Genomic DNA, 24111 nt, shown 5'->3' on the forward strand with positions numbered 1-24111 from the left:
GTCACCATTCCTCAGGTCCCTGGGAGCCATGTCACTGTTCCCTGGGAAACTGTCACCATCCCTGGGTCCCTGGGAGCCATGTCACCGTTCTCTGGGGAAATGTCACCATTCCTCAGGTCCCTGGGAGCCATGTCAGTGTTCCCTGGGGAAATGTCACCATCCCTGGTCCCTGGGAGCCTCCAGGAGCTGTGGCACTGAGCTGGTGTGACGGGACACTCCTCACCGAGCGCTGCTGCAGGCGCTGCGGAGGCCAGCAGGGTTTAGGGACGGGCAGCACACACATTTTAAAGGCAGCGTTTCAGCACTAAAATGCCATCCTGCCCCCATCCATACGGCAAAACCCACCCCGTGGCTCCAAGAGCAGCGGGCTGTCCGCTTCAGGCTGTCCTGCTGACCCCACTGCCCTCCTGAAATGCCTGATGGACTCCCAGAAACATCCCAGGAGTTTGGCATCTCTGGTAGACACAAACGCTTCAGGCAGCGTTGGCTTACACAGGAATTATCTCTATTTTTCAGAATAGCCTGTGCTGTCAAAGATGTCCTTGGGTATATTCCTTCCAAAGCTTCAAAAAATTCATATAAACTTCCTAAAACACCTAATTGTCACTGCAACATTAATGAAAGCAACCATTCAGAGATCCTTTTGTTGCACTTTATTCCACCACAAGCCAAGACCAGGCAGGGAAAGATGCTGTGTGAAAAGGCTGTGCTTTCTAAGACAGAATATTTTTATTTTAATAAGTAAAAACCCACTCTGAATTTAGCAATATGATCATTATAAACCAGCTTCCCCAGTGCCTAGACGGCAGTCTAAAACACCGGGGTGAGCACGGCTTCAGAAAGTGAAGATGCACTTTGAGAGGACTCCATTCACCCGGATATTGTACTGCTTCAAAATCAAACTCTGCCTTTCAAAATGTCAAAGGCAACAATTCACAGGCATACACCATATGGTGCATTTGTTCTCTTCTATTCCTCTCGGAACCAGCTGAAACAGAAAGAACATTTCAGAGCTGAAACGCCTGCATGCCACACTGCACACTGCAAGCTCTCAAAAACTGTAGATGGTGGCATGAAATTGCTCCAAGGGACAGAACTGATCATTTTCAGCCCAGCCTCCAGAAAGCCCACTTGTAAAATTCACTGTTGCTATGTCGTGGTTTTGCTCTGGGATCTGGGAGGGATTTGCACAGGAAAAGCCTCCCAGGATGTCCCCACCCTTTAAAAGGCAGCTGAAGTTGGTTATGGCAATGGTGAAACTCTGCGATGGTGTAACAGCTGCTGAGTCCCAGCACGATTAAAATAAACTGCAGCAAAAACAGTCACATATCAGTGACTGAGGGGGAACAATCACTGGGGCAGCAACAGAGCCGTTGGAGGCATCTTTTTGACATTTATGGGAGTTTTAAAATCACCTTCCCAACGGGTTCCCAGGCTGCAGTGGAAGGGCAGATCCTGGCCAGGAGCCACCAGGAGCAGCTCCTGCAGTTTCAGGGAGGGATTTTTCTGCTCCCACTGTTGTTCTTTAAATAAAATCCAGGCCCACATCTCTGAGTCTGGGGTGTGCACCCGTCCCAGGGCTACGTGATGGCACCACAGTGCTGCCAGCAACAGCAGCGCTCTGTGTCTCTTTCAGTGAATGTCCTCTGCAGATTTACTGAAACACCTGATGGGGGATCTTGCACTGAAACTAATCTTTGAACTGCATGAGACACAGATGATGACAGACTCTGAATTCCCTCCCTGTGACCCCGAGTGCTCAGGCAGCCTGAACCTGCTGAAACAAAGCTGGGTGAGGAGCAGCCCAACACCAGGAAACCCCAGAATGCAAATGTGATGTGATCTGGGTCTTCATGTTCACTCTTAAAAGCCTTTTCCAACCTGAATGAATTCTGTGATTTGCAGAAGAGATCTAGACACCACTACTGGAGTAAACACTTCACAATAACAATAGTAATAATTTGTGAAACAATTACACACTGCCACGCAAGGAAGGCTCAGGCCTTACATTTTATTTCTGCAAATGAGAGACAGATCTGGCTTGTGATCAGCTAAGCACACTCAGGTAACAAATTAAAGCCATCCCTCTTATCCCCTTTTCCCAGCATGTGACGCTGAGGTTTTGGAATGACATTAAACAAGAGCTCACAAAGCGAGATGGAAAATCCCAAGCGGCGGCGACACGCTCTGTTTGCTCGTTACTGAGTCCGTCTTACACTTTAATTGTGGGCCCACAGGACAACACTCGAGAGCAAAACCCTTTCTTTCACGGCCATAACAAACAGTCCTGCAGGCCTCTGGAGAAGAAGTGACAGCCCATGGGAATGGTGCTGGGCTGAGGGGACGTGGCCACCGCTGCCTGGCGAGGATTGTGCAGGCTGGTGTCCAGCCCCAGGGCAGCACGGCGCTGCTCCGCCTGCCAGAGGGGCTCCTGGGGTCACTGACCGCTCTCCCCCCGTGCCCTGGGCTCTGCTGGCTCCGGGTGGGCAGCTGGCCACTCTGCTGCAGCCACGCCGCTCCCACTGGGATGGACGGATCCTCCTCCCGAGCCCGTGGGACACAGCCGAGGGTCCTGCGCCTTCCCTGCCCTGGCACACCACCCTCCAGCCCGGGGGCAGCGGGACTGTGGGCAGTGGGGCAGTGGGAGAGTGGACAGTGGGGCTGTGGGCAGTGAGAGAGTGGGCAGTGGGGCAGTGGGCAAGTGGGGCAGTGGGGCAGTGGGCAATGGGCAGTGGGCAGTGAGAGAGTGGGCAGTGGGGCTGTGGGCAGTGGGCAGTGGGAGAGTGGGCAGTGGGCAGTGGGCAGTGGGAGAGTGGGCAGTGGGGCTGTGGGCAGTGGGGCAGTGGGCAAGTGGGGCAGTGGGCACTGGGCAATGGGAGAGTGGACAGTGGGGCTGTGGGCAGTGGGGCTGTGGGCAGTGGGCAATGGGAGAGTGGGCAGTGGGGCTGTGGGCAGTGGGGCTGTGGGCAGTGGGCAATGGGAGAGTGGACAGTGGGGCTGTGGGCAGTGGGCAGTGGGGCAGTGGGGCAGTGGGCAGTGGGGCTGTGGGCAGTGGGGCTGTGGGATATTGGGCAGTGGGGCTGTGGGGCTGTGGGCAGTGGGCAGTGGGGCAGTGGGCAGTGGGGCTGTGGGCAGTGGGCAGTGGGCAGTGGGCAGTGGGCATGGGGCTGTGGGCAGTGGGGCTGTGGGGCTGTGGGCAGTGAGGCAGTGGGCAGTGGGCAGTGGGCATGGGGCTGTGGGCAGTGGGGCTGTGGGGCTGTGGGCAGTGGGAGAGTGGGCAGTGGGATCATGGGCAGTGGGGCTGTGGGCAGTGGGCAGTGGGCAGTGGGGCAGTGGGGCTGTGGGGCAGTGGGCAGAGGGGCAGTGGGGCAGTGGGCAGTGGGACAGTGGGCAGTGGGATCATGGACAGTGGGATATTGGGCGGTGAGGCTGTGGGCAGTGGGATCACAGTCAGCAGGACAGTGGGCAGCACAACCGTGGTCAGCAGGACAGTGGTCAGCAGGACCGTGGTCAGCAGGACCGTGGGCAGCAGGACCGTGGTCAGCAGGACAGTGGTCAGCAGGACCGTGGGCAGCAGGACCGTGGGCAGCAGGACCGTGGGCAGCAGGACCAAGGACAGCCAGCCGTGGTCTTCGGGGCTGGTTGGATCTGCTCCAGTGCGGGGCAGCTGCTCCTTCCATTGGAATGTCCCCCACCCCCAGTGAAAGTGCTGAGCTTTAGTTGAGGTATATCAATCATCTGCAACACCCCAGAAACCAAACCTCTGTCTCTGTCCCGTTTCCCCTTTCTAAACCGCTCTGGGGGACATGCAAACGCTCTCAGCAAGGACCTGAGACAAATGGCTTTGCCTTTTCAGGCCTTCTCCATCAGCTTTGCCTTCCAAATGCCTTCCCCACCCCTGCAGCTGGACTTGCGCCCCATGCCATCCTTGCAGCTGGCTGCCTTCACACCAGTGCTGCCGATGGGCTGGAGCAGTGGCATTCCCATCGCCCCGACGCGAGATCCTCACACAGGAACACCTTCCTGGGCTTGTCAAAGCCTGCCACAGCTAACCCTGGTCCCAGCAAGAACGGAAACCAGCAAAGCAGCAAGCACTGCTGCTAGTCATCGGAGCCTCACACGCGTTTCTTCACGTCTCAGAGCGTTCAGCGGATTGCTTGTTAAAAGGGTAGAAATAATCCACACAGGAATAGTTAAATATGGGCCTTGCAGTACTAAATACAGCAGTTTCTCCTGTACAAACGCCAGCAGTGCCGCTGTGCCGGGCAGCACAGCAGCAGGATGGTGAGGAAAGCAGAGGCTGTCTTGTATGGCACTGTTTACAGATCTCCCATTTAAAAAGCTGCCGAGTTGGGTTAAATATAAGTATAGAACATTTCTTCCCTATACAAACTCTTGTTAGCTGATTCATTATTAAGGTGCTCAGAAGTGTGGATGGAAACAGAAGGTACAGTAGATAGATCAGCCGTGTCTTCATCTATTTACACACAGTTGCCCGCTGACACCAGCATCTCCCAGAGAAGCTGGGAGCAAAGTGGCCGGTTAGGAAGCTCATGCCACAGGAACTGTTGTTTTCTTCACGAGATCTTTGTCAGGAGGAAAGCCTGTAGCACTTTGAGTCCTTTTTCAGCAGCAGAGGTGGGTGTGAGCTGAGCCCTGGCTGGGTCCGTGTGGCTGGAGGTGCCGGGCAGCGTCGCTCCCTGCTCCCAGCTCTCACGCCCGCCCAGCCCTCCCCATCCCGCTGGAATTCGCTGGTCTAGCGGCAGCTGTCCGAGCACCAGGCTGTCGCCCTGAAGTGCATCACACGGGCCCTCCGAAGTGCTCGGAAAGCTCAGATCCCCGTGCATCCCCCGCGACTGAAGGGAAGCTTTTGGTGTGAGAAACCACTAACCAGCAAAATGCACTTAGCAAAAATTTTGTCTTGTCCTCAGAGAAAATAAAACAGATCCCCAGCGGCCTGTACTTTGTAGGTCAAATTTCTTCCCCATTTGTATTCTCAGAGAGTTATTTTTCTGTCTGGTGGCCAAACTCTACCTCTAGTTCCATTCTGTGCTGACTGACGGCTGGCATCACTTTATTCCGTACCTGTCCTCGCACAGGCGCCTCGGAGCGGCTCAGAGTTTGGCGTTTTGGGAACCTGTCCACCCAGGAGGGAATCTGACCGTACTGAAAATGTTAATTGTGTCCTTGTCGTTTCAAGTTGCTATAGAAAAAGAAAGGAAAATAAGTCTGTTTGACTACTGTTTGTAAACCTACCATGTACTGTCGTTTCTTCCCCTCGTACATTTAAGCTTCAAACAGGTCCCAGAGATCGCAAGGCAAGATTGTTAAGGCAGTGTAAGAAACCCAGGATTTCGCTCGCACCTCCGGATCCCCTTAGAAGCACTTCTAAGGCATCGCAAGGGGCGCGTGGTTTGTGCTTGCCTTTCCCGGAAAAGGCGTTGGGTAGTGTGGAGAGGGGACGCTCGGTGACACCCGGGAGCCGCCGGGCCCCGCGCAGCGGCCGCACCGCCCCGGAGGAACAGGGGTGCAGCGGGGCCCGCGGGGGCTCACCACCGCTCCTTCTGGTACACCTCTGCCTGCACCATGTCCCCGGCGTGCTCCGAGATGCAGGCCCCGTTGATCTCGCTGAGCTTGTTGTCCGGAAGATCCTCGGGCTTCGTGCAAAGCTTCAGCGCCCTGGAGATGAAGACGTCCAGGTCGAAGTCGGGGTCGGTCTCGCTGCTCACCTCCGCGGGCTCCTTGTGCAGGCGGTGAGGAGAGGAGGGCAGGCTGCGCTCCTGCATCTCCGGCAGGGAGCTGGGGCACTCCAGCCCCGCCTGCGTGCTCTTCACCCACTGGGCGATCTCCAGAAACAGGTTGGATGGCTCCTCTTCCAGCGACAGCTCAGCTGCGGGTGCTATGGTCGCCCTTTTCCAGTGGGATAAATCCAGGATTAGCTTGGGCTCCGAGTAGTGGTGGGGCTTACTGTCCCTCCACAGCAACTTGTCCAGATAGGAGGGCGACCCCACTTTGTAATCGCACGACTTCCCGCAGTCGGCGTCGAACACGCGGTCCATGGACGAGTGGGACAGCTCCAGGAACCTCTCGGAGCTGCTCTGGGAGTATTTCCGCGGGTCGACCTGCGCCTCCTCCGCGGTGGACTCGGAGCCCGCGCGGGGGTCCCGCTGGACCTCGTCCATCTCGTGGGGCTTGTCGTGCCTCCAGTCCAGGTCGGAGGAGAGGCTGATGTGGTACCTGCCAAAGACACACCGCTGTGAGACACGGGCAACAGCAGTGCCCAAACCTGCCCCAGGCTGCTGCTGCTGCTCGCCCGGCCTTCTGCTCGCTGGTGTAATGTCTTACTGACATTCTCTTCTGCGTTAAAATGCCAGGGCGTCAGTAATTTTTATTATCAAAAGCCTGAGATGCAGGAACAAAACCCCAACAAACAAACCAAGCAGCTCCTTCCTTCAGATGCCGATCATCTCCCCTCCTCTCGGGGCTAAAAATTGATTAGCACCATTAATAAGCAATCTACCCCTCAGCCCACAGACAGGTACCACAGCGAGAGTCCTTCCTGTTTGGTGACAGAACAGTAAAAGACCTAAAACTGACAGAACCAGAGGACGCAGTCTCAAGCTGTGCCAGGGGTTGGATATTAGGAAAAGGTTTTTACAGAAATAGTGATGAAGTTCTGGGATGGCTGCCCAGGGAGGTGGTGGAGTCGCCATCCCTGGATGTGTTTAACAAAGCCTGGATGTGGCACTGGGTGCCAGGGCTGAGTTGAGGTGCTGGGGCTGGGTTGGACTCGATGATCTTGAAGGTCTCTTCCAACCCGGTGATTCTGTGATTCTGGGAATTCTGTGACCAACCCCACCGAGGCTGGGCATCACCAGCTGGTTCTGATGTCGAGGACCCAGAGCATTCCTGAGCTCACCTTGCTCAGTGACAGCTTCTCCAGCCAGCCGAAATCCCTGCCCTGCACCTCCCCGACAGCTCTCCCAGTGATGCCTGACTTACTGGCTCCTGAGTGAGCTGCCTGTAGCACACGTTATCCCCGGTTCTGGGGCTCTGCCACAGCCACACGCTGCTCTCGGGTGTCCCACAGCACGCAGCCAAAGTCACCTCCTGTCCCCAGAACACCTGGCTCGTGCTGCAGGACCCACAGCCTGCGGTGGGCTGTTCCCAGTGTGTTTGCTGTACCTGGCAGGGGTGCTGGGGCTGTGGGGATACACCGAAGGTGAATATCCCACTTCCAGCCTTCCTCCCCACCCGACTGAGCCCCCCAGGCCCCACCCTGACCTTTCTCACTCGGGCAAAGGGACTAATGACAGTGAGGGCGAGGAGAGGGTTCCTTTGGGTGATTTTTTCAATGCTGGTGAAGTCCAGTGGCTCAGGAAGGGGAGGAGGTTCAGTTGCTCTGCAGAGAGGAGCAGTGCTCAGAAATCCTCAGCCAGTTCATCCCCCACAGCCAGAAGGAGCTCTACAGAAAACTGAACCTCGTTAATTCCCATCTGCTAATTTTGTCCTGCCTGCTCCAGTGCTGGGACTGGCCCAGTGGCTGGGGCAACCACCTAGAACGTGAGAGACCTCAGCTCAAGGCTTTCAGCTTCTAAACTTCCCGTGCGGCTTCCAGCAAACCGTTTAAACATCAACACAATTCAGGATGTTTTACAAGGCCCCCAGATCTGTGGCCTCTGGGGTTTGTGCTCCTTGAAAAGTGGTGAATGTAGCACAGTGCCAAATCAGGGCCAAATCACAGGGCCAAAAGGTACAAGAATTACAGTATTCTGTAACCTGTGCTATAGGGACAGAGGGCAGAGGTAAGGGCTGCAGAGCCACTTAAACCCAGGTGAAGACAACCTGGGCTGTGAGTAAAACCAAGAGCAGAAAGGTGCTCAGCGACTGGGGTGTGCAGGCTCCGCTTCTGGTCCCTGTGGAACCCAGGACGAGCCTCTGGGCGGCTTCAGCGAGGCGCCAGCTCGGGCTGGAATCACAGCGTGGCATCAAGAAGGAAAAGCAGGCGTCCTGCGTGGGCCTGGGACGCGGCGGCTGGAATCCAGCCAGCAGCACTCAGAGCGCTCTGCCCGGAGCACTGCAGGCAGATCTGCTCTCCAGCCCGCCCTGGCGCCCTACCTGTCCCAGGTGGACATCTGGCTCTGGTTGGCCTCCATCAGCAGGATGTCGTCGATCTCGTCCTCGATGCGGAACGGGTGCTGGGACACCGGCTCGTCCTCGGGGCAGGAGTACGGGCTCATGTAGGGGTGCTGCAGGCCCATCTCGGCCGTTAATCGATCCATGGGGTTAAATGTCAGTATTTTCTCCAGAAAATCAATCGCTGCGAGGAAGAGACAAACAAGCTCGCCAATTCCTCAAAAGCAGGAACTGCCTCGCCAGCCCCCTGAACAAATCCCCCTGCCGTAAGGGATGGGTTAAAGGCCACCCCCAGGTGGACCCAAGCCGGACACTTCTGTCCTTGCTGCGTCCCCCTGCTCCTCACGGGAGCTGTGAGCCTGCAGGGGAGCAACGCTGCAGCCCTGCAGCACAGCTGGGGCAGCGACTGCAGAGCACCCTGGCACCTGTGCAGGACTGCAGGCGTGCATCACACACCCGGCGTGACAGCCCTGCACTGAGCTGACATCTCACCCCAAAACAGCCTTCGGATCTGGGATCTGGGATTTGAGCTGGGTCTGACTCCACGCCCTCACATCCACTGGGCAAGCACGCCAATTTCACGTCTTAGGTACAATCTGCATGAAGCAGATGGTATTTACTGCAATTTTTAAAAGCCTTTGGCGTGACTGATGCTACGAAATTATTTCACCCATCAATGTTTGAAGAATTATGAGTGGCTAAAATAGTTTTAGGAAGACTGTGGTGCGTGAACTCTTTCTGTGATAGCAGGAAATGTAAGTGCAATTAAACCTAAATGCAGAGTGTTTGCTATGATTGCTTTGATAATTCCTTCTACTGAGGTTATATGTAAAGGTAAAATCCTGTTGCTGAAGTTGTTGCTTGTCCTGTTGTTCATGGGAAAGTCCCTTTGAGTTCAAGCAATAAAAATAGGAATAATGCCTTTTCTCAGATACAGCTTCGCATTGAAGCCTTCAGGAACATCCCCATTAAAGATGTTACCGTGTGAATGGGACAGTTTCTGTAGGGGCAGGACCCCTCGGCAGAAAGGACAGCCACACGTGCTGCCCCAGAGCTTAAACATTAACCAATTTACGACTGTCTCCCACGAGATTACCTCACCGCCCGGACTAATTAAGCAGAAAGGAATCAATTACTCCATAAGGTCACAACAACACATTACAGGCTAAATATTGTGATGCACCGCGGGGCAGCGAGGCAGGAAAATGACAATGAATTGTGTCAGGGGTGCGGGTGACCTTTCCTCCTGCAGCCACGGCAGGGAATAATCCTGCTGCTGCTTGCGGAGGCTGACACGGCTGCCCCGGCGCCGGGGATGTCGTGGCACCAGGGCATGTCCCAAATGAGGAGCCACACAGCAAACGGGAGCCCAGCCTGGTCCTGACCTCCCAAAAGCAGGCGGCCAGGCCGGGTTTAAGCCTCAGAAGGAGCTCAGAGAGCACTGGTTGATGCTGTCTGTAACACCTCAGGAGCCGGGGTGTTGGTCCAGACAAGGAAGGAAAAGCCTGTCCCTCGCTGTGCTGCACAACTGCGCTCAGGCCAGCACAGCGAGGAGCCAACGGGGCTTGGAAAGGACCTCTGGGCTGAGTCCTCGCTCACAGCTCGGGGAGACACACGGGAAGCCAGGGATGTACCTCCAAAGGGTTTTGGAAGTGTGTTTCACCCTTAGGAGCCAGCTGTGAGCAATATGCAGCACCATGAGTGCTGTCCCGTGGCAGGGCCCAGGGACAGGCAGCCTGCGAGGGGACAGCAGTGGGGATATTAGGAAAAAACTTTTTCATTGAAAGAATAATAAAATACTGGATTTGTCTTCCTGGGGAGGTGGTGGAATCACCATGTCTGGATATGTTTAAAAAAAGACTGGACTTGGCTCTTGGTGCTATGGTCTAGTTGTGGTGTTGGGGCATGTGTTGGACTTGATGATCTCAGAGGTCTCTTCCAACCTCGTGATTCTGTGATGTCTGCGCTACAGCCAGGGATGTGCAGCCCCTTCTCCAGCCTTTCCCAGGCCTTAGGCCTGAGACAGCTCCTGTGGCACTCCAAGGAGACGGCTCCGAGCACACGGCAGCCGGGGGAAGCCCCGCCGAGCCAGCGGCCAGCACGGTACCTTCACCGTCCACCTCGGGCAGCAGCTTGCGCAGCGGCTTCCGCACCTCCCACGTGCTGTTGATGAACATGGGCATCACCTTCAGCAGCTCCTCCTTGTCCTCCTGGTGGATGACGGGGATTGTCTCCAGAATCAGCTGCATCTGCTCCAGCTCGTGGCCCCCTGCACGGGAAGAAGGGCGCGGTGAGACGAGGCGCGGGAGTTAGACTGGGGCGGGCGTGGGGTGCTGTCAGCTCCGGGCGTCCCGAGCTCCACCTTTAGAGGAACGCAGGTGCCCAACCCCAAGAGGAAAGGTGTTTTCTGACCGGCTCCCAGCAGCTGCTGGGCACCAAGTCACGGCTCTGGTGGTGGCAATCCCCCCGGCTGCCACGTGCCGTGTTTGCAGCCCTTTTCCTTCAGGACGTATTTATCCGTACGACCCCAAGCCCCGCTCAGGGCTGGCTGCTGGTCAGTGAGAGGAGAGGAGCAGCAGAGCCAAGCAGGGCACCTCGTTAGTGAGTGCCAATCCCACTCCTCAGGCGCTCCTGGATGGCACCAAGAGCTCCGTGGAGGATTTCCAGAGGAGCCCGGCAGGAGCGCGGAGCCGCGCCGTTGAATCCCTGCCTGCCAGGAGGGCTGGCTGGAAATGCTGCGTCCTCAGAGGCACTGCAGGAGCCCAGCTCACCCCTCTGGCTGCCCTGGCTGTCCCCAGACCCTGGCACAAGACAAAAACACCCGTGGCTTTGATTTTAGCCCATGGAAAAAGCTGCCAACTCTGTGTGAGGAGTTACAAGCCACAAGGGTTTGAGTGGCGTGGTGGTTGAATTAACACAGGGTGAAAAAGTAGAATTTTGGGGGTTTTCCAGTGGGGTTCAAGGGGACAAGATGGAGGGATTTGAGCATGTCCTGGCCTTCTCCTTCTCCTTGCCCTCCATGTCTTGCTGTGCTGGTGACACTTTTCTGTTGGTTTAAGGTAGAGACAAACTGTCCAACATAAATGACAGATACTGGCACATTATTGTAAACATGGCACACAGTTTTTGGTATAAAATGTAAATGCCACCCAAGTTGGAGAACAGAATGCCATGGCCGAGCTGCTGGACAGAGCTCAGCAGGTCAGAGAAAGAATGTTAAAGAAAAGGAACAATAAACAACCTTGAGAAGCCGACCCTGCGCGTTTCAAACAGCTTTGGCTGTGCAGGCTAAGAAACAAAGGCTTTTACAATCTTAAGGTCATCCCAACACCCAGACCCCTGGGGCAGCCTGAACAACGGGGGTTTTTGGGCTACCAAGCCCTGCTGTCCCAGTCCTGCACTTCGGGCTGCTCCAACAGTGAGCAGGACGCGTCTGATCCAGGACGAGGAGAGCTGAGCTCATCCACGGCCACACTTGTGATCAGCCAGCAGGGAGGGTGGGAGAGAACACAGGGGATGGGGACCACTTGTCCCGAGGCAGCCCTGGTGCTTGCAGGGGCTCCCCTCCACAGCCCAGAGCTCCCTGAGTATTGCAAATGAACCCATGGGAAGAAATTATGATGTCTGCTCCAGCTCAAGAGGCTGAATGATTTCTGTATTATAACTAGGCTATAATACATCAATATACTATTTAAAGGAGATACTAAAAATACAAACCTACTTTTTCTACCTACCATACCTAACTCCTCACAACTCGTGCCCCTCTCTGAGAGTCCAGCCCCAGGTGGGTTGGATTGGCCACCAGGCTCAAAAAATCCTCACCAGAATCCAACCAAGCAATCACCCTAGGTAAACAATTCTCCAAACACATTCCACATGGGAAAAACAAGGAGCAGAAATAAAAATTTTCTCTTTCTTTCCTCCGTGCTCCTCTTTGAAAAAATCCCGAGAGAGAGAAGAATGTGCCTGCCACACCTGTGGGTCAGCATGAGTTTTCCAGATTCACAGAGCCACAGGAAAAGCAAAGAGGACAAAAGGAGGGACGCCCTTCCCATATCAATCCTGGGCAGATTAATTCCCTTTCCTACAGAAGAGCTAATTTTAGGTCACTCAGAGATTCACAGCGTGACTCCAGGGGAAACCAAAGGTATCTGCCACGAAATGAGCACCTTGTTAGTCAGGCTAATTCCCAAGCTGTGACCAAAATTACAGGGTGATGAAAGTCACAAAGCCTTGGTGGCTCTTCTCTTGGTGCAGCCCCAGCCACTGCTCTCTGAAGATACCTGGCAGCCAAAAGACACCGTGTTTAGTCACACAAAGAAGCTGCTAATGCAGTGCTGGAAGCCTTGAATTATGGCTTGCCAGAAACCCCATTCTCTTCCATTATCCTCTATTTATGGAATTCCCAGGGACCTTTTCCTGAAGGCATTAACTCCTGAAAAGGGGAACACGAACCACAGGCAGAATAAACGCAGCAGGCTGTTGTTACCCAGGGGAGAACGAGGAGCTCTGCACCACGTCCTGGAAAAGAGAACCTTCTCCAGGCTTGCAGCCAAGTCCCAGGGAAGCACCCAAGGCTGGGAGTAAGCCCTGATGCCATGGGAAAAGCCCCTGTGCCATCTCTAGCTCTTGTTCAGAGGCACAGCACCACTGGTGGACCCCATGGAGATCCGCAAGAACAGATCTCTTCTCCATTTTTCTCCTCTTTTCTCCCTTTTTCCCATTCACTCCTGCTCCCACTGCTGCATCTTTTGGTGGAAGGGACACAGGAGGGAGCTGTAGGTGATCAGCTATGGGTGCTCTCCCCTGTTTTCCGTGGGGAAGCTCTCCCGAGGCCTGCAAGCCATGTTCCAGGTGCTGGGCAGGAGCTGCACGCTGTGAGCCTGGGGACAGCCAGGTCTGCTGTGGCCTCCCGGGGCTCTGCCAAGCCCACAGCACCCAGGGAAGGGCCTCTGGAAGGGGCTGGGGTCCCTTTTTGCTGCGCGTCCAGTAACTCGTGTGGGAGGATGGGAGCAGTGAGTGGCATCTACTCCGAATAACCAATCACCTTCATTCACCTGCCTGGCTTAAGCACCCCAGATAGACTGCCGAGTTAATTATATTGATTTATGCTCAGCACTCAATTTAAACTGCGCTGCTGACGCACTCTCAAGAAACCATTTACCAGGGCAAGGTGCTGCTGCAGGCTGGAGGCTTTCTATGAGCTACACGGCTGCCACTCCCCACGGGGCGCTGGCTGGCACCCAGGGCTCTGAGAAACTCTCATCCTGCAGGGAGAGAGGTTGTAGTTCTGTGAAACTCATCCTGCAGCTCAGAGAAACCCTCATCCTGCAGGGAGAGAGGCTGTAGTTCTGTGAAACCCTCATCCTACAGCTCTGAGAAACCCTCATCCTGCAGGGAGAGAGGCTGTAGTTCTGTGAAACCGTCATCCTACAACTCAGAGAAACCCTCATCCTGCAGGGAGAGAGGCTGCAACTCTGAGAAACTCATCCTGCAGCTCTGTGAAATCCTCACCCTGCAGGGAGGGAGGCTGTAGTTCTGTGAAACTCATCCTGCAGCTCTGAGAAACTCATCCTGCATCTCTGGGAAACCCTCATCCTGCAGCTCAGAGAAACTCTCATCTTGCAGGGAGGGAGGCTGCAGCTCAATGAAACTCATCCTGCAGCTGAGAGAAACTCACCCTGCAGCTCAGTGAAACTCATCCTGCAGGGAGAGAGGTTGTAGTTCTGTGAAACTCTCATCCTGCAGCTCAGTGAAACTCATCCTGCATCTCTGTGAAACCCTGGCATCCTGCAGCTCAGAGAAACTCATCCTGCAGCTCAGAGAAACTCATCCTGCAGCTCTGAGAAACTCATCTTGCAGGGAGAGAAGCTGTAGTTCTGTGAAACTCTTATCCTACATCTCTGTGAAACTCTCACCCTGCAGCTCAGTGAAACTCATCCTGCAAGGAGAGAGGCTGTAGTTCTGAGAAACCCTCATCCTGAAGCTCTGAGAAACTCCTGCATCTCTGAGAAACCCTCATCCTGCAGCTTTGAGAAACTCATCCTGCAGCTTTGAGAAACTCATCCTGCCTGCAGGGAGGGAGGCTGCAGCTTTGAGAAACTCTCATCCTGCAGGGAGAGAGGCTGCAACTCTGAGAAACTCATCCTGCAGCTCAGAGAAACTCATCCTGCAGCTGTGAGAAACTCATCCTGCAGCTCTGAGAAACCCTCATCCTGCCTGCAGGGAGGCTGCAGCTGGCATGGGGTGAGCTCCTTCTCCTGAGCAAAGAGAAGAGCAAGAGCAGAGGGGAATTCATGCTGCTGTGCAGGTGTTTGTGAGCTTTAGCTGCTCTGAGGTGCTAGGCTTTACTCCCCTCCTCTCTGGGCACCACGGGCATCCTGCCTGCTGCCAGGCTCCTACCCTGGCCCTGCTGTGCCTGCTGGAACCTCCCATGACAATGACAGATTTTCAAAGCCACCCAAAAGGAGTTATTCTGAGCTTGGTTTTGATCCCCGCCCATTAACCAAGCATCCTGCCAGCCCCTGGGGATTATTCAGTGATTTCACGGGATGCTCGCAGCGTGTGTCGGGCTGAGCCCAGCCTGTGGTGTGCCAAACCCCACCTCTGATCACCAAATCACCTCTGCTCTGTGCCTGCTGAGGGCTGTCAGGAACCAACCTGGGGAGGTTCCTGCTCTGGGGCAGAGGACAGATCAATCCCATCCCAGGACTACTTCTGCCTCTGCCTTACCTCGAAATGAGCTTAAAGCACCGCCTTGGATACCTCAGCCAAAATTACCTGTCCCGTGGGATCCACAAAGAGCAAAAAGAAACCCAAGCTGGGGCTGAGAGAGGGGTCAGGCAGAGTGTGGGAAGCCAGAAATGCTTGGGAGCTCAGAAACAGCTCCTGTTTTGCTGTTTGGCGTGAGGAATAAGTGCAGTGGAACAGAGTGCAGCATCTCCCAGCAAGGTCAGACAATGCCCTGCACGTGCAGGTGTCCCTGCTCCTAGAACATATCCCAAGGAAACACCAGGAGCAGACAGCCTAAACGCACAGTTTTCAAAGCTGAAATCCCTGAGCTGGAGAGTTTTGGTGAAATTGAGGACAAAAAGAAGGAAGGAAAGGGAGGCACTTTGAATGATTGCTTCATAATGGTACTGACTGCTTATTTTTAAGCTTTCACAAAAGAAATATGGAAGATGCAGGCAGGAGTGGGGAGGGAGCAGCAGAGCAGCTGCAGACTAAGTCTGCAGAGCTCTTCTTCGCTGAGGTATCTGCGAAGGAAACGTTCTCCTCCATTATTAACGGGTCTGATTATTTATTTACACAACTCTGCAAACAGCTGCTCACAAAAGGCGTTAAGCCTTGTCGTTCAGAGTGCTGGCAGGCACAGAGGACATCCCGGGAGGAGCTGCAGCATCCCTCAGTGATGGCTCCGTGTCCCAGCCTGGGAAGTACAGCTTTGCTCCCCACACAGCATTTTTGGGACTCTATTAAATGCATATTTTCTTCTCAATAACGTCAGAGCTGAGCTTTGAATGCTGCATTGATAACTCCTTGCTGTGCTTTTGTTGTCTTCTTTTCTTGCACCTCACCTTTACAGCTGCAATCCGTGCTCACAGGTAAATCCTAAAAGTTACAGGTCATTCAAATATCTTCCCATAAAGAAAATAAATAACTTGGAGACACCAATCACGATCCAAATCCATGGAATAGAGTACAAACCTGCTGGAACAGGGCACCAGCACCTCCTCTCCTCACACAGGGAAATTCCCTCTGCCGGGCTAGCCTCGGAATTGGGTAGCAAGGAAGGGAGAAAAGTGAATCAACGGGAGACAGAAACTTACCAGCGAAGAGCATCCTCCCGGTCAGCATCTCGGCCAGGATGCAGCCAGCTGCCCACATGTCGATGGCTTTGGTGTAGTTGTTGGGCGACAGGAGGAGGCGGGGGGAGCGGTACCACTTGGTCACCAAGCCTTCGGAGAGGTACCCCTGCAACAGCAGAGAGGGATCAGGAGGGGAATGGATAGAGAGCTCCTGCACCCTGAGCAGAGAGGGATCAGGAGGGGAATGGATAGAGAGCTCCTGCACCCTGAGCAGAGAGGGATCAGGAGGGGGATGGATAGAGAGCTCCTGCACCCTGAGCAGAGAGGGATCAGGAGGGGAATGGATAGAGAGCTCCTGCACCCCAAACAGAGAGGGATCAGGAGCGGAATGGATAGAGAGCTCCTGCACCCTGAGCAGAGAGGGATCAGGAGGGGAATGGATAGAGAGCTCCTGCACCCCAAACAGAGAGGGATCAGGAGGGGAATGGATAGAGAGCTCCTGCACCCCAAACAGAGAGGGATCAGGAGGGGAATGGATAGAGAGCTCCTGCACCCCAAACAGAGAGGGATCAGGAGGGGAATGGACAGCAGAGCTTCTCCACCCCAAACAGAGAGGGATCAGGAGGGGAATGGACAGTAGAGCTCCTGCACCCCAAACAGAGAGGGATCAGGAGGGGAATGGATAGAGAGCTCCTGCACCCTGAGCAGAGAGGGATCAGGAGGGGAATGGACAGTAGAGCTCCTGCACCCCAAACAGAGAGGGATCAGGAGGGGAATGGATAGAGAGCTCCTGCACCCCAAACAGAGAGGGATCAGGAGGGGAATGGACAGCAGAGCTTCTCCACCCCAAACAGAGAGGGATCAGGAGGGGAATGGACAGTAGAGCTCCTGCACCCCAAACAGAGAGGGATCAGGAGGGGAATGGATAGAGAGCTCCTGCACCCTGAGCAGAGAGGGCTCAGGAAGGGGAAAAGCAGCAGAGCTCCTCCACCCTGAGCAGAAAGGGCTCAGGATGGGGAATGGATAGAGAGCTCCTGCACCCTGAGCAGAGAGGAATCAGGAGGAGGGAAAGCAGAGCTCCTCCACCCCGAGCAGAAAGGGATCAGGACAGAACAGGCAGCAGCTCCTCCATCCTGAGCACAGAGGGTTCAGGACAGGAACTGGCAGCAGAGCTCCTCCATCCTGATCAGGGAGGGTTCAAGACAGGAACAGGCAGCAGCTCCTCCACCCTGAGCAGAGAGCTCTCAGGAGGAGGAAAAGCAGCAGAGCTCCTCCATTCTCAGCAGAGAGGGCTCATGACAGGAACAGGCAGAAGCTTCTCCACCCTGAGCAAAGAGGGCTCAGGACAGAATGGGCAGCAGAGCTCCTGCATCCTGAACAGAAAGGGATCAGGAGGGGGAAAAGCAGCAGAGCTCCTCGCGGTCACTTCCCAGCGCAGGGAATCCTGCCCCCAGGGCTGCGCTGCTGCCCCACGGGATCTGGGGAACACCAGTGGGGACAGGGACACCTCAGGGCTCCACCAGGCAGGGCACGGGCTGTTTGTCACCATGGTAGTGCAGCACCACCTGCAAAGGACAGATGGCTGTGGCAGCACAGAGCTGCGGATCACACCTGCCCGAGTCATCCCAGGTCACCTCTGGAGGCTTGGATGTGTCCTAGGAATCCCAATCCCCCTTCATGGGAGACATTGGCCAGAAAATCAAAAGCATCAGGATGGATCCACAGCGCAGTGTGGAAGGAAAGCCTCTGGTATCAGACCTGTCTGCGAGGGGTGCAGAACTGCCAAGGGCTCTCAGCCAAGACTCCCACAACAACAAGCCAGGGGAAAAGTGGGAAAATCCTTCTGGGGAGCACCTAGCTGATGCAGGGATGGGAAAACCTGTTCCTCTGCACTGAGCCTGAGCCTTGCCTGACAAATCATCCTCTGGCATGGCGAGGGGCAGCTCCTCAGCCCGGCCCCACTGTGCTGGCAGTGGGGATGTTTGGGGCAGCTCCTCACCCCACTGTGCTGGCAGTGGGGATGTTTGGGGCAGTCCTCACCCCACTGTGCTGGCACTGAGGATGTTTGGGGCAGTCCTCACCCCACTGTGCTGGCACTGAGGATGTTTGGGGCAGTCCTCACCCCTCTGTGCTGGCAGTGGGGATGTTTGGGGCAGTCCTCACCCCTCTGTGCTGGCACTGAGGATGTTTGGGGCAGCTCCTCACCCCTCTGTGCTGGCACTGAGGATGTTTGGGGCAGCTCCTCAGCCCACTGTGCTGGCAGTGGGGATGTTTGGGGCAGTCCTCACCCCTCTGTGCTGGCACTGAGGATGTTTGGGGCAGCTCCTCACCCCTCTGTGCTGGCACTGAGGATGTTTGGGCAGTCCTCACCCCTCTGTGCTGGCAGTGAGGATGTTTGGGGCAGCTCCTCACCCCTCTGTGCTGGCACTGGGGATGTTTGGGGAGTCCTCAGCCCTCTGTGCTGGCAGTGGGGATGTTTGGGGTGCTCCTCACCCCTCTGTGCTGGCACTGAGGATGTTTGGGGCAGTCCTCACCCCTCTGTGCTGGCACTGAGGATGTTTGGGGAGTCCTCACCCCACTGTGCTGGCAGTGGGGATGTTTGGGGCAGTCCTCACCCCTCTGTGCTGGCACTGGGGATGTTTGGGGCAGTCCTCACCCCACTGTGCTGGCACTGAGGATGTTTGGGGCAGTCCTCACCCCTCTGTGCTGGCACTGAGGATGTTTGGGGAGTCCTCACCCCACTGTGCTGGCAGTGAGGATGTTTGGGGCAGTCCTCACCCCTCTGTGCTGGCACTGAGGATGTTTGGGGTGCTCCTCACCCCACTGTGCTGGCAGTGGGGATGTTTGGGGCAGCTCCTCACCCCTCTGTGCTGGCAGTGGGGATGTTTGGGGCGCTCCTCAGCCCAGCCCCACTGTGCTGGCAGTGGGGATGGAGTTTGGGATGCCTGACCTTGTTCCCAGGAGAAGCTCTCAGCGGCATCCATGGGATGAAGGCCATCCAGTCTCTGAAGCAAAGCCCTCCTGCTCCTGAGCCCACCTGGATTTGTCACCAGAGCCAAGAGCTCCCAGCCCTGCTGGAGCCACGGGACGTGTCCCAGCAGCCTGGGAATAACCCTGGCACCACCAGGGACCCCTCACTGCCACCCTGGGGTTGGGCATGGATGGTTATTGCATCGGGATAACACTGGAATATTCACAAGCAGCCCTTTCTATATCAAATATAACACATTAACAGAAGGAGGTAGATTGAAATGCAGCAGGAGCAGCAAAATAAAATTAAATTATAAAGCTGAATTGCATTTAAATGCCACAAAGCATTTGGAGAACATAAAAATGCAATGACGGCATGGACACAGCTCACATAAAAGCTTATTTGAAAACTCTATCCCTGCTGATTTAGTCCCACAGACTGTTTCCAGCTGCACTACACCTGGAGTTGTGCTGCAGGGCATTTCCTGGGATGCTGTAGGATGCATCTCTCCACCTAAACACCACAAACACCACGAGGCTGATCACACTCCTCTTCCCCCAGTGCAGGTTTTTGTGCCAATTCCCAAATGTGCGAGTCACCAAGCTTTTAATCATAAAGGGCTTGCTTTTAAAAGAACGTTTTAATTTCGGCCTTCTCATGATAAGTTGTAATGGAGACTGATTAGCTAAGAAGTTTCCTTTTATGGTGCTATATTTTTGCTAATGCTGCTCAGTCAGAACCAGCACAAAAGCCCCCAGGCATTATCCGATCAAACCACCACTTCTCAGCTGCTGCAATTATTCCCAACAACGGAGACGCTGGAATTTATTGGAGAACCCCAGGAAAATAAACTCTGAGGGTAGTAATCCAGGGCAATTCTTAGCTGGAGCCATTTCTTCCCTCTCCCAGGGAAGGAGTGCCACCTCGTTACGGATTTAACGCTGCTCATGTGTTTCTCCTCTGACAGCAAGAGGGATCTGAGCTCTCGGGGGTGTCTGCACCATGCAAGATGCATGAGCAAATATCTGAAAGTCACAGCAAGCTGAGCATTTTCCTCCCCTCATGTCTTGGAGAAAATTCCCTGCAAAAACTCGCCGAATGGACACATCTTCGACCTTCCTGCTGCCAGGTGAGGCTCCTGGAGGTGGTTAATTCTCGCCGTGCTTCCCCTCTCCTGCTGCCCCTCACCCTGGGTCTGAGTGGAAGCCATCTCCCCGCTTCCACCTGCTGGGAAACCTTGGCTTGCCCAGGAAGAACCCACGGAGGAACCAAGGATCCAAGGAGGAACCTGCAGCTGCTCTCCATCCCCCCAGTTCGTGGTCCTTGGAGCCAGACCCCACCATGGAGGACCCCACCATAGAGGACCCCACCTCATGGACCCCACCATGGAGGATCGCACCTCATGGACCCCACCATGGAGGACCCCACCTCATGGACCCCACCATGGTGGATCCCACCCCATGGACCCCACCATGGTGGATCCCACCCCATGGACCCCACCATGGTGGATCCCACCTCATGGATCCCACCATGGTGGATCCCACCTCATGGACCCCACCATGGAGCATCCTACCTCGTGGACCCCACCATGGAGGATCCCACCCCGTGGACCCCACCATGGAAGATCCTACCTTATGGACCTCACCATGGAGGACCCCACCTCATGGACCCCACCATTGAGGATCCCACCCCATGGACCCCACCATGGAGCATCCCACCTCATAGACTCCACCATGGAGGATCCCATTTTGTGGACTCCACCATGGAGGATCCCACCTCATGGACCCCACCATGGAGGATCCCACCCCATGGACCCCACCATGGAGGACCCCACCTCATGGACCCCACTATGGAGGACCCCACCTCATGGACCCCACCATGGAGGACCCCACCTCATGGACCCCACTATGGAGGACCCCACCTCATGGACCCCACCCCATGGACACCACCATGGAGCATCCCACCTCATGGACCCCACCATAGAGGATCCCATTTCGTGGACCCCACCATGGTGGATCCCACCTCATGGATCCCACCACGGAGGATCCCACCTCATGGACCCCACCATGGTGGATCCCATTTCGTGGACCCCACCATGGAGGATCCCATTTCGTGGACTCCACCATGGAGGATCCCACCTCATGGACCCCACCATGGAAGACCCCACCTCATGGACCCCACTATGGAGGATCCCACCCCATGGACCCCACCATGGAGGATCCCACCCCGTGGACCCCACCATGGAAGATCCTACCTTATGGACCTCACCATGGAGGATCCCACCTCATGGACCCCACCATGGAAGACCCCACCTCATGGACCCCACCATGGAGGATCCCACCTCATGGACCCCACCATGGAGGACCCCACCTCATGGACCCCACCATAGTGTATCCCACCTCATGGACCCCACCATGGAGGATCCCATTTCGTGGACTCCACCATGGAGGATCCCACCTCGTGGACCCCACCATGGAGGATCCCACCCCATGGACCCCACCATGGAGGACCCCACCTCATGGACCCCACTATGGAGGACCCCACCTCATGGACCCCACCATGGAGGACCCCACCTCATGGACCCCACTATGGAGGACCCCACCTCATGGACCCCACCCCATGGACACCACCATGGAGCATCCCACCTCATGGACCCCACCATAGAGGATCCCATTTCGTGGACCCCACCATGGTGGATCCCACCTCATGGATCCCACCACGGAGGATCCCACCTCATGGACCCCACCATGGTGGATCCCATTTCGTGGACCCCACCATGGAGGATCCCATTTCGTGGACTCCACCATGGAGGATCCCACCTCATGGACCCCACCATGGAAGACCCCACCTCATGGACCCCACTATGGAGGATCCCACCCCATGGACCCCACCATGGAGGATCCCACCCCGTGGACCCCACCATGGAAGATCCTACCTTATGGACCTCACCATGGAGGATCCCACCTCATGGACCCCACCATGGAAGACCCCACCTCATGGACCCCACCATGGAGGATCCCACCTCATAGACTCCACCATGGAGGACCCCACCCCATGGACCCCACCATGGAGGATCCCACCCCATGGATCCCACCATGGAGGATCCCACCTCATGGACCCCACCATGGTGGATCCCACCCCATGGATCCCACCATGGAAGATCCCATTTCGTGGACTCCACCATGGAGGATCCCACCTCATGGACCCCACTATGGAGGACCCCACCTCATGGACCCCACCATGGAGGATCCCACCCTGTGGACCCCACCATGGAGGATCCCACCTCATGGACCCCACCATGGTGGATCCCACCTCATGGACCCCACCATGGAGGATCCCACCTCATGGACCCCACCATGGAGGATCCCACCTCATGGACCCCACCATGCAGGATCCCACCCCATGGACCCCACCATGGAGCATCACACCTCATGGACCCCACCATGGAGGATCCCATTTCGTGGACTCCACCATGGAGGATCCCACCTCATGGACCCCACCATGGAGGATCCCACCCCATGGACCCCACCATGGAGGACCCCACCTCATGGACCCCACTATGGAGGACCCCACCTCATGGACCCCACCATGGAGGATCCCACCTCATGGACCCCACCATGGAGGATCCCACCCCATGGACCCCACCATGGAGGATCCCACCTCATAGACTCCACCATGGAGGATCCCACCTCATGGACCCCACCATGGAGGATCCCACCCCATGGACCCCACCATGGAGGATCCCACCTCATAGACTCCACCATGGAGGACCCCACCTCATGGACCCCACCATGGAGGATCCCATCCCATGGACCCCACCATGGAGGATCCCACCTCGTGGACCCCACCATGGAGGATCCCACCTCGTGGACCCCACCATGGAGGATCCCACCCCGTGGACCCCACCACTGCCTCCCGGGGCATTCCACACCGGGCTCTGCATTATCCCTGCCCTTCCTCGGGGGAGAATACATGGAGGAGCTATTGGAGGTCTGGAAATCGAGACTTTTCCGACGGGGCTCAAGGTCCTCCCGTGGGCAGCGTAGCGTCCCAGCCTCGAGCAGCTGACACAGCCCTGACACCTTCCCCTCACTAACAACATGGGCTAGATCCCTATTTTTAGGGAATACCCGAGCTCCTGTCCTGCTGCCTGCAGGAATTAGCTGCAGTCCTGTGGACTAACAGGTTCTAGGGAGAAATGCCACTGCAGTTTTGGGAGGAATGCCACTGCAGTTTTGGGAGAAATGCCACCACACCTTTGGGAGAAATGCCACTGCACCTTTGGGAGAAATGCCACCGCACCTTTGGGAGAAATGCCACCGCACCTTTGGGAGAAATGCCACTGCACCTTTGGGAGAAATGCCACCGCACCTTTGGGAGAAATGCCACCACAGTTTTGGGAGAAATGCCACCACACCTTTGGGAGAAATGCCACTGCACCTTTGGGAGAAATGCCACCACACCTTTGGGAGAAATGCCACTGCACCTTTGGGAGAAATGCCACCACAGTTTTGGGAGAAATGCCACCGCACCTTTGGGAGAAATGCCACTGCACCTTTGGGAGAAATGCCACCACAGTTTTGGGAGAAATGCCACCGCACCTTTGGGAGAAATGCCACTGCAGTTTTGGGAAAAATGCCACTGCACCTTTGGGAGAAATGCCACCACAGTTTTGGGAGAAATGCCACCACAGTTTTGGGAGAAATGCCACCGCACCTTTGGGAGAAGTGCCACCACACCTTTGGGAGAAATGCCACTGCACCTTTGGGAGAAATGCCACCACACCTTTGGGAGAAATGCCACCACAGCTTTGGGAGAAATGCCACTGCAGCTTTGGGATCCAGGATCATGAGGTCCTGGACCAGGACCCACCTGCACCTGGGCTAGGCACGGACTCAGCCCCAACCTGTGGTGAGGAGCCCAGGCACTTCTGGCCATCAGCTTGGCGAGGCAGGGCTCCAGCACAAGGATTTCACCGTTCACGTAGATTCAACCAGACAGCAAGACCAAGAGCCAAAGCATATTAATTAGTTCTAATTAAGATGGAACATAACCTCTTCGTGACAATATTCTGTGGATTCAGCACAGCCCTTTCTGCACTGAAGAGTCTCTTTATAAAAAACAACGTAATGGAGTTAATTGAAAAATGGAAGTAGTTTCAAGTCTAAGCCCTTCCATGCTCTATATATTTTTTTC

General features: G+C 55.6%; 1 protein-coding gene across 1 annotated transcript in view; it reads right to left on the minus strand.

Moving 5' to 3' along the window:
• Positions 1–3631: 3631 nt before the first annotated feature.
• LOC144248679 (mitogen-activated protein kinase 4-like) overlaps positions 3632–24111 on the minus strand; it is a 28698-nt gene continuing 8218 nt past the window's right edge. Inside the window, exons 2-5 of the mRNA XM_077790699.1 lie at positions 15966–16110; positions 10244–10405; positions 8119–8320; positions 3632–6237 (exon numbers count right to left, since the gene is read on the minus strand). Coding sequence (XP_077646825.1) covers positions 5550–6237; positions 8119–8320; positions 10244–10405; positions 15966–16110 — 1197 coding nt within the window. The 3' untranslated portion in view covers positions 3632–5549. The remainder of the gene's footprint in view (positions 6238–8118; positions 8321–10243; positions 10406–15965; positions 16111–24111) is intronic.

This window comes from Lonchura striata, unplaced genomic scaffold (assembly GCF_046129695.1).
Source record: "Lonchura striata isolate bLonStr1 unplaced genomic scaffold, bLonStr1.mat Scaffold_251, whole genome shotgun sequence".
Lineage (NCBI taxonomy): Eukaryota > Metazoa > Chordata > Aves > Passeriformes > Estrildidae > Lonchura > Lonchura striata.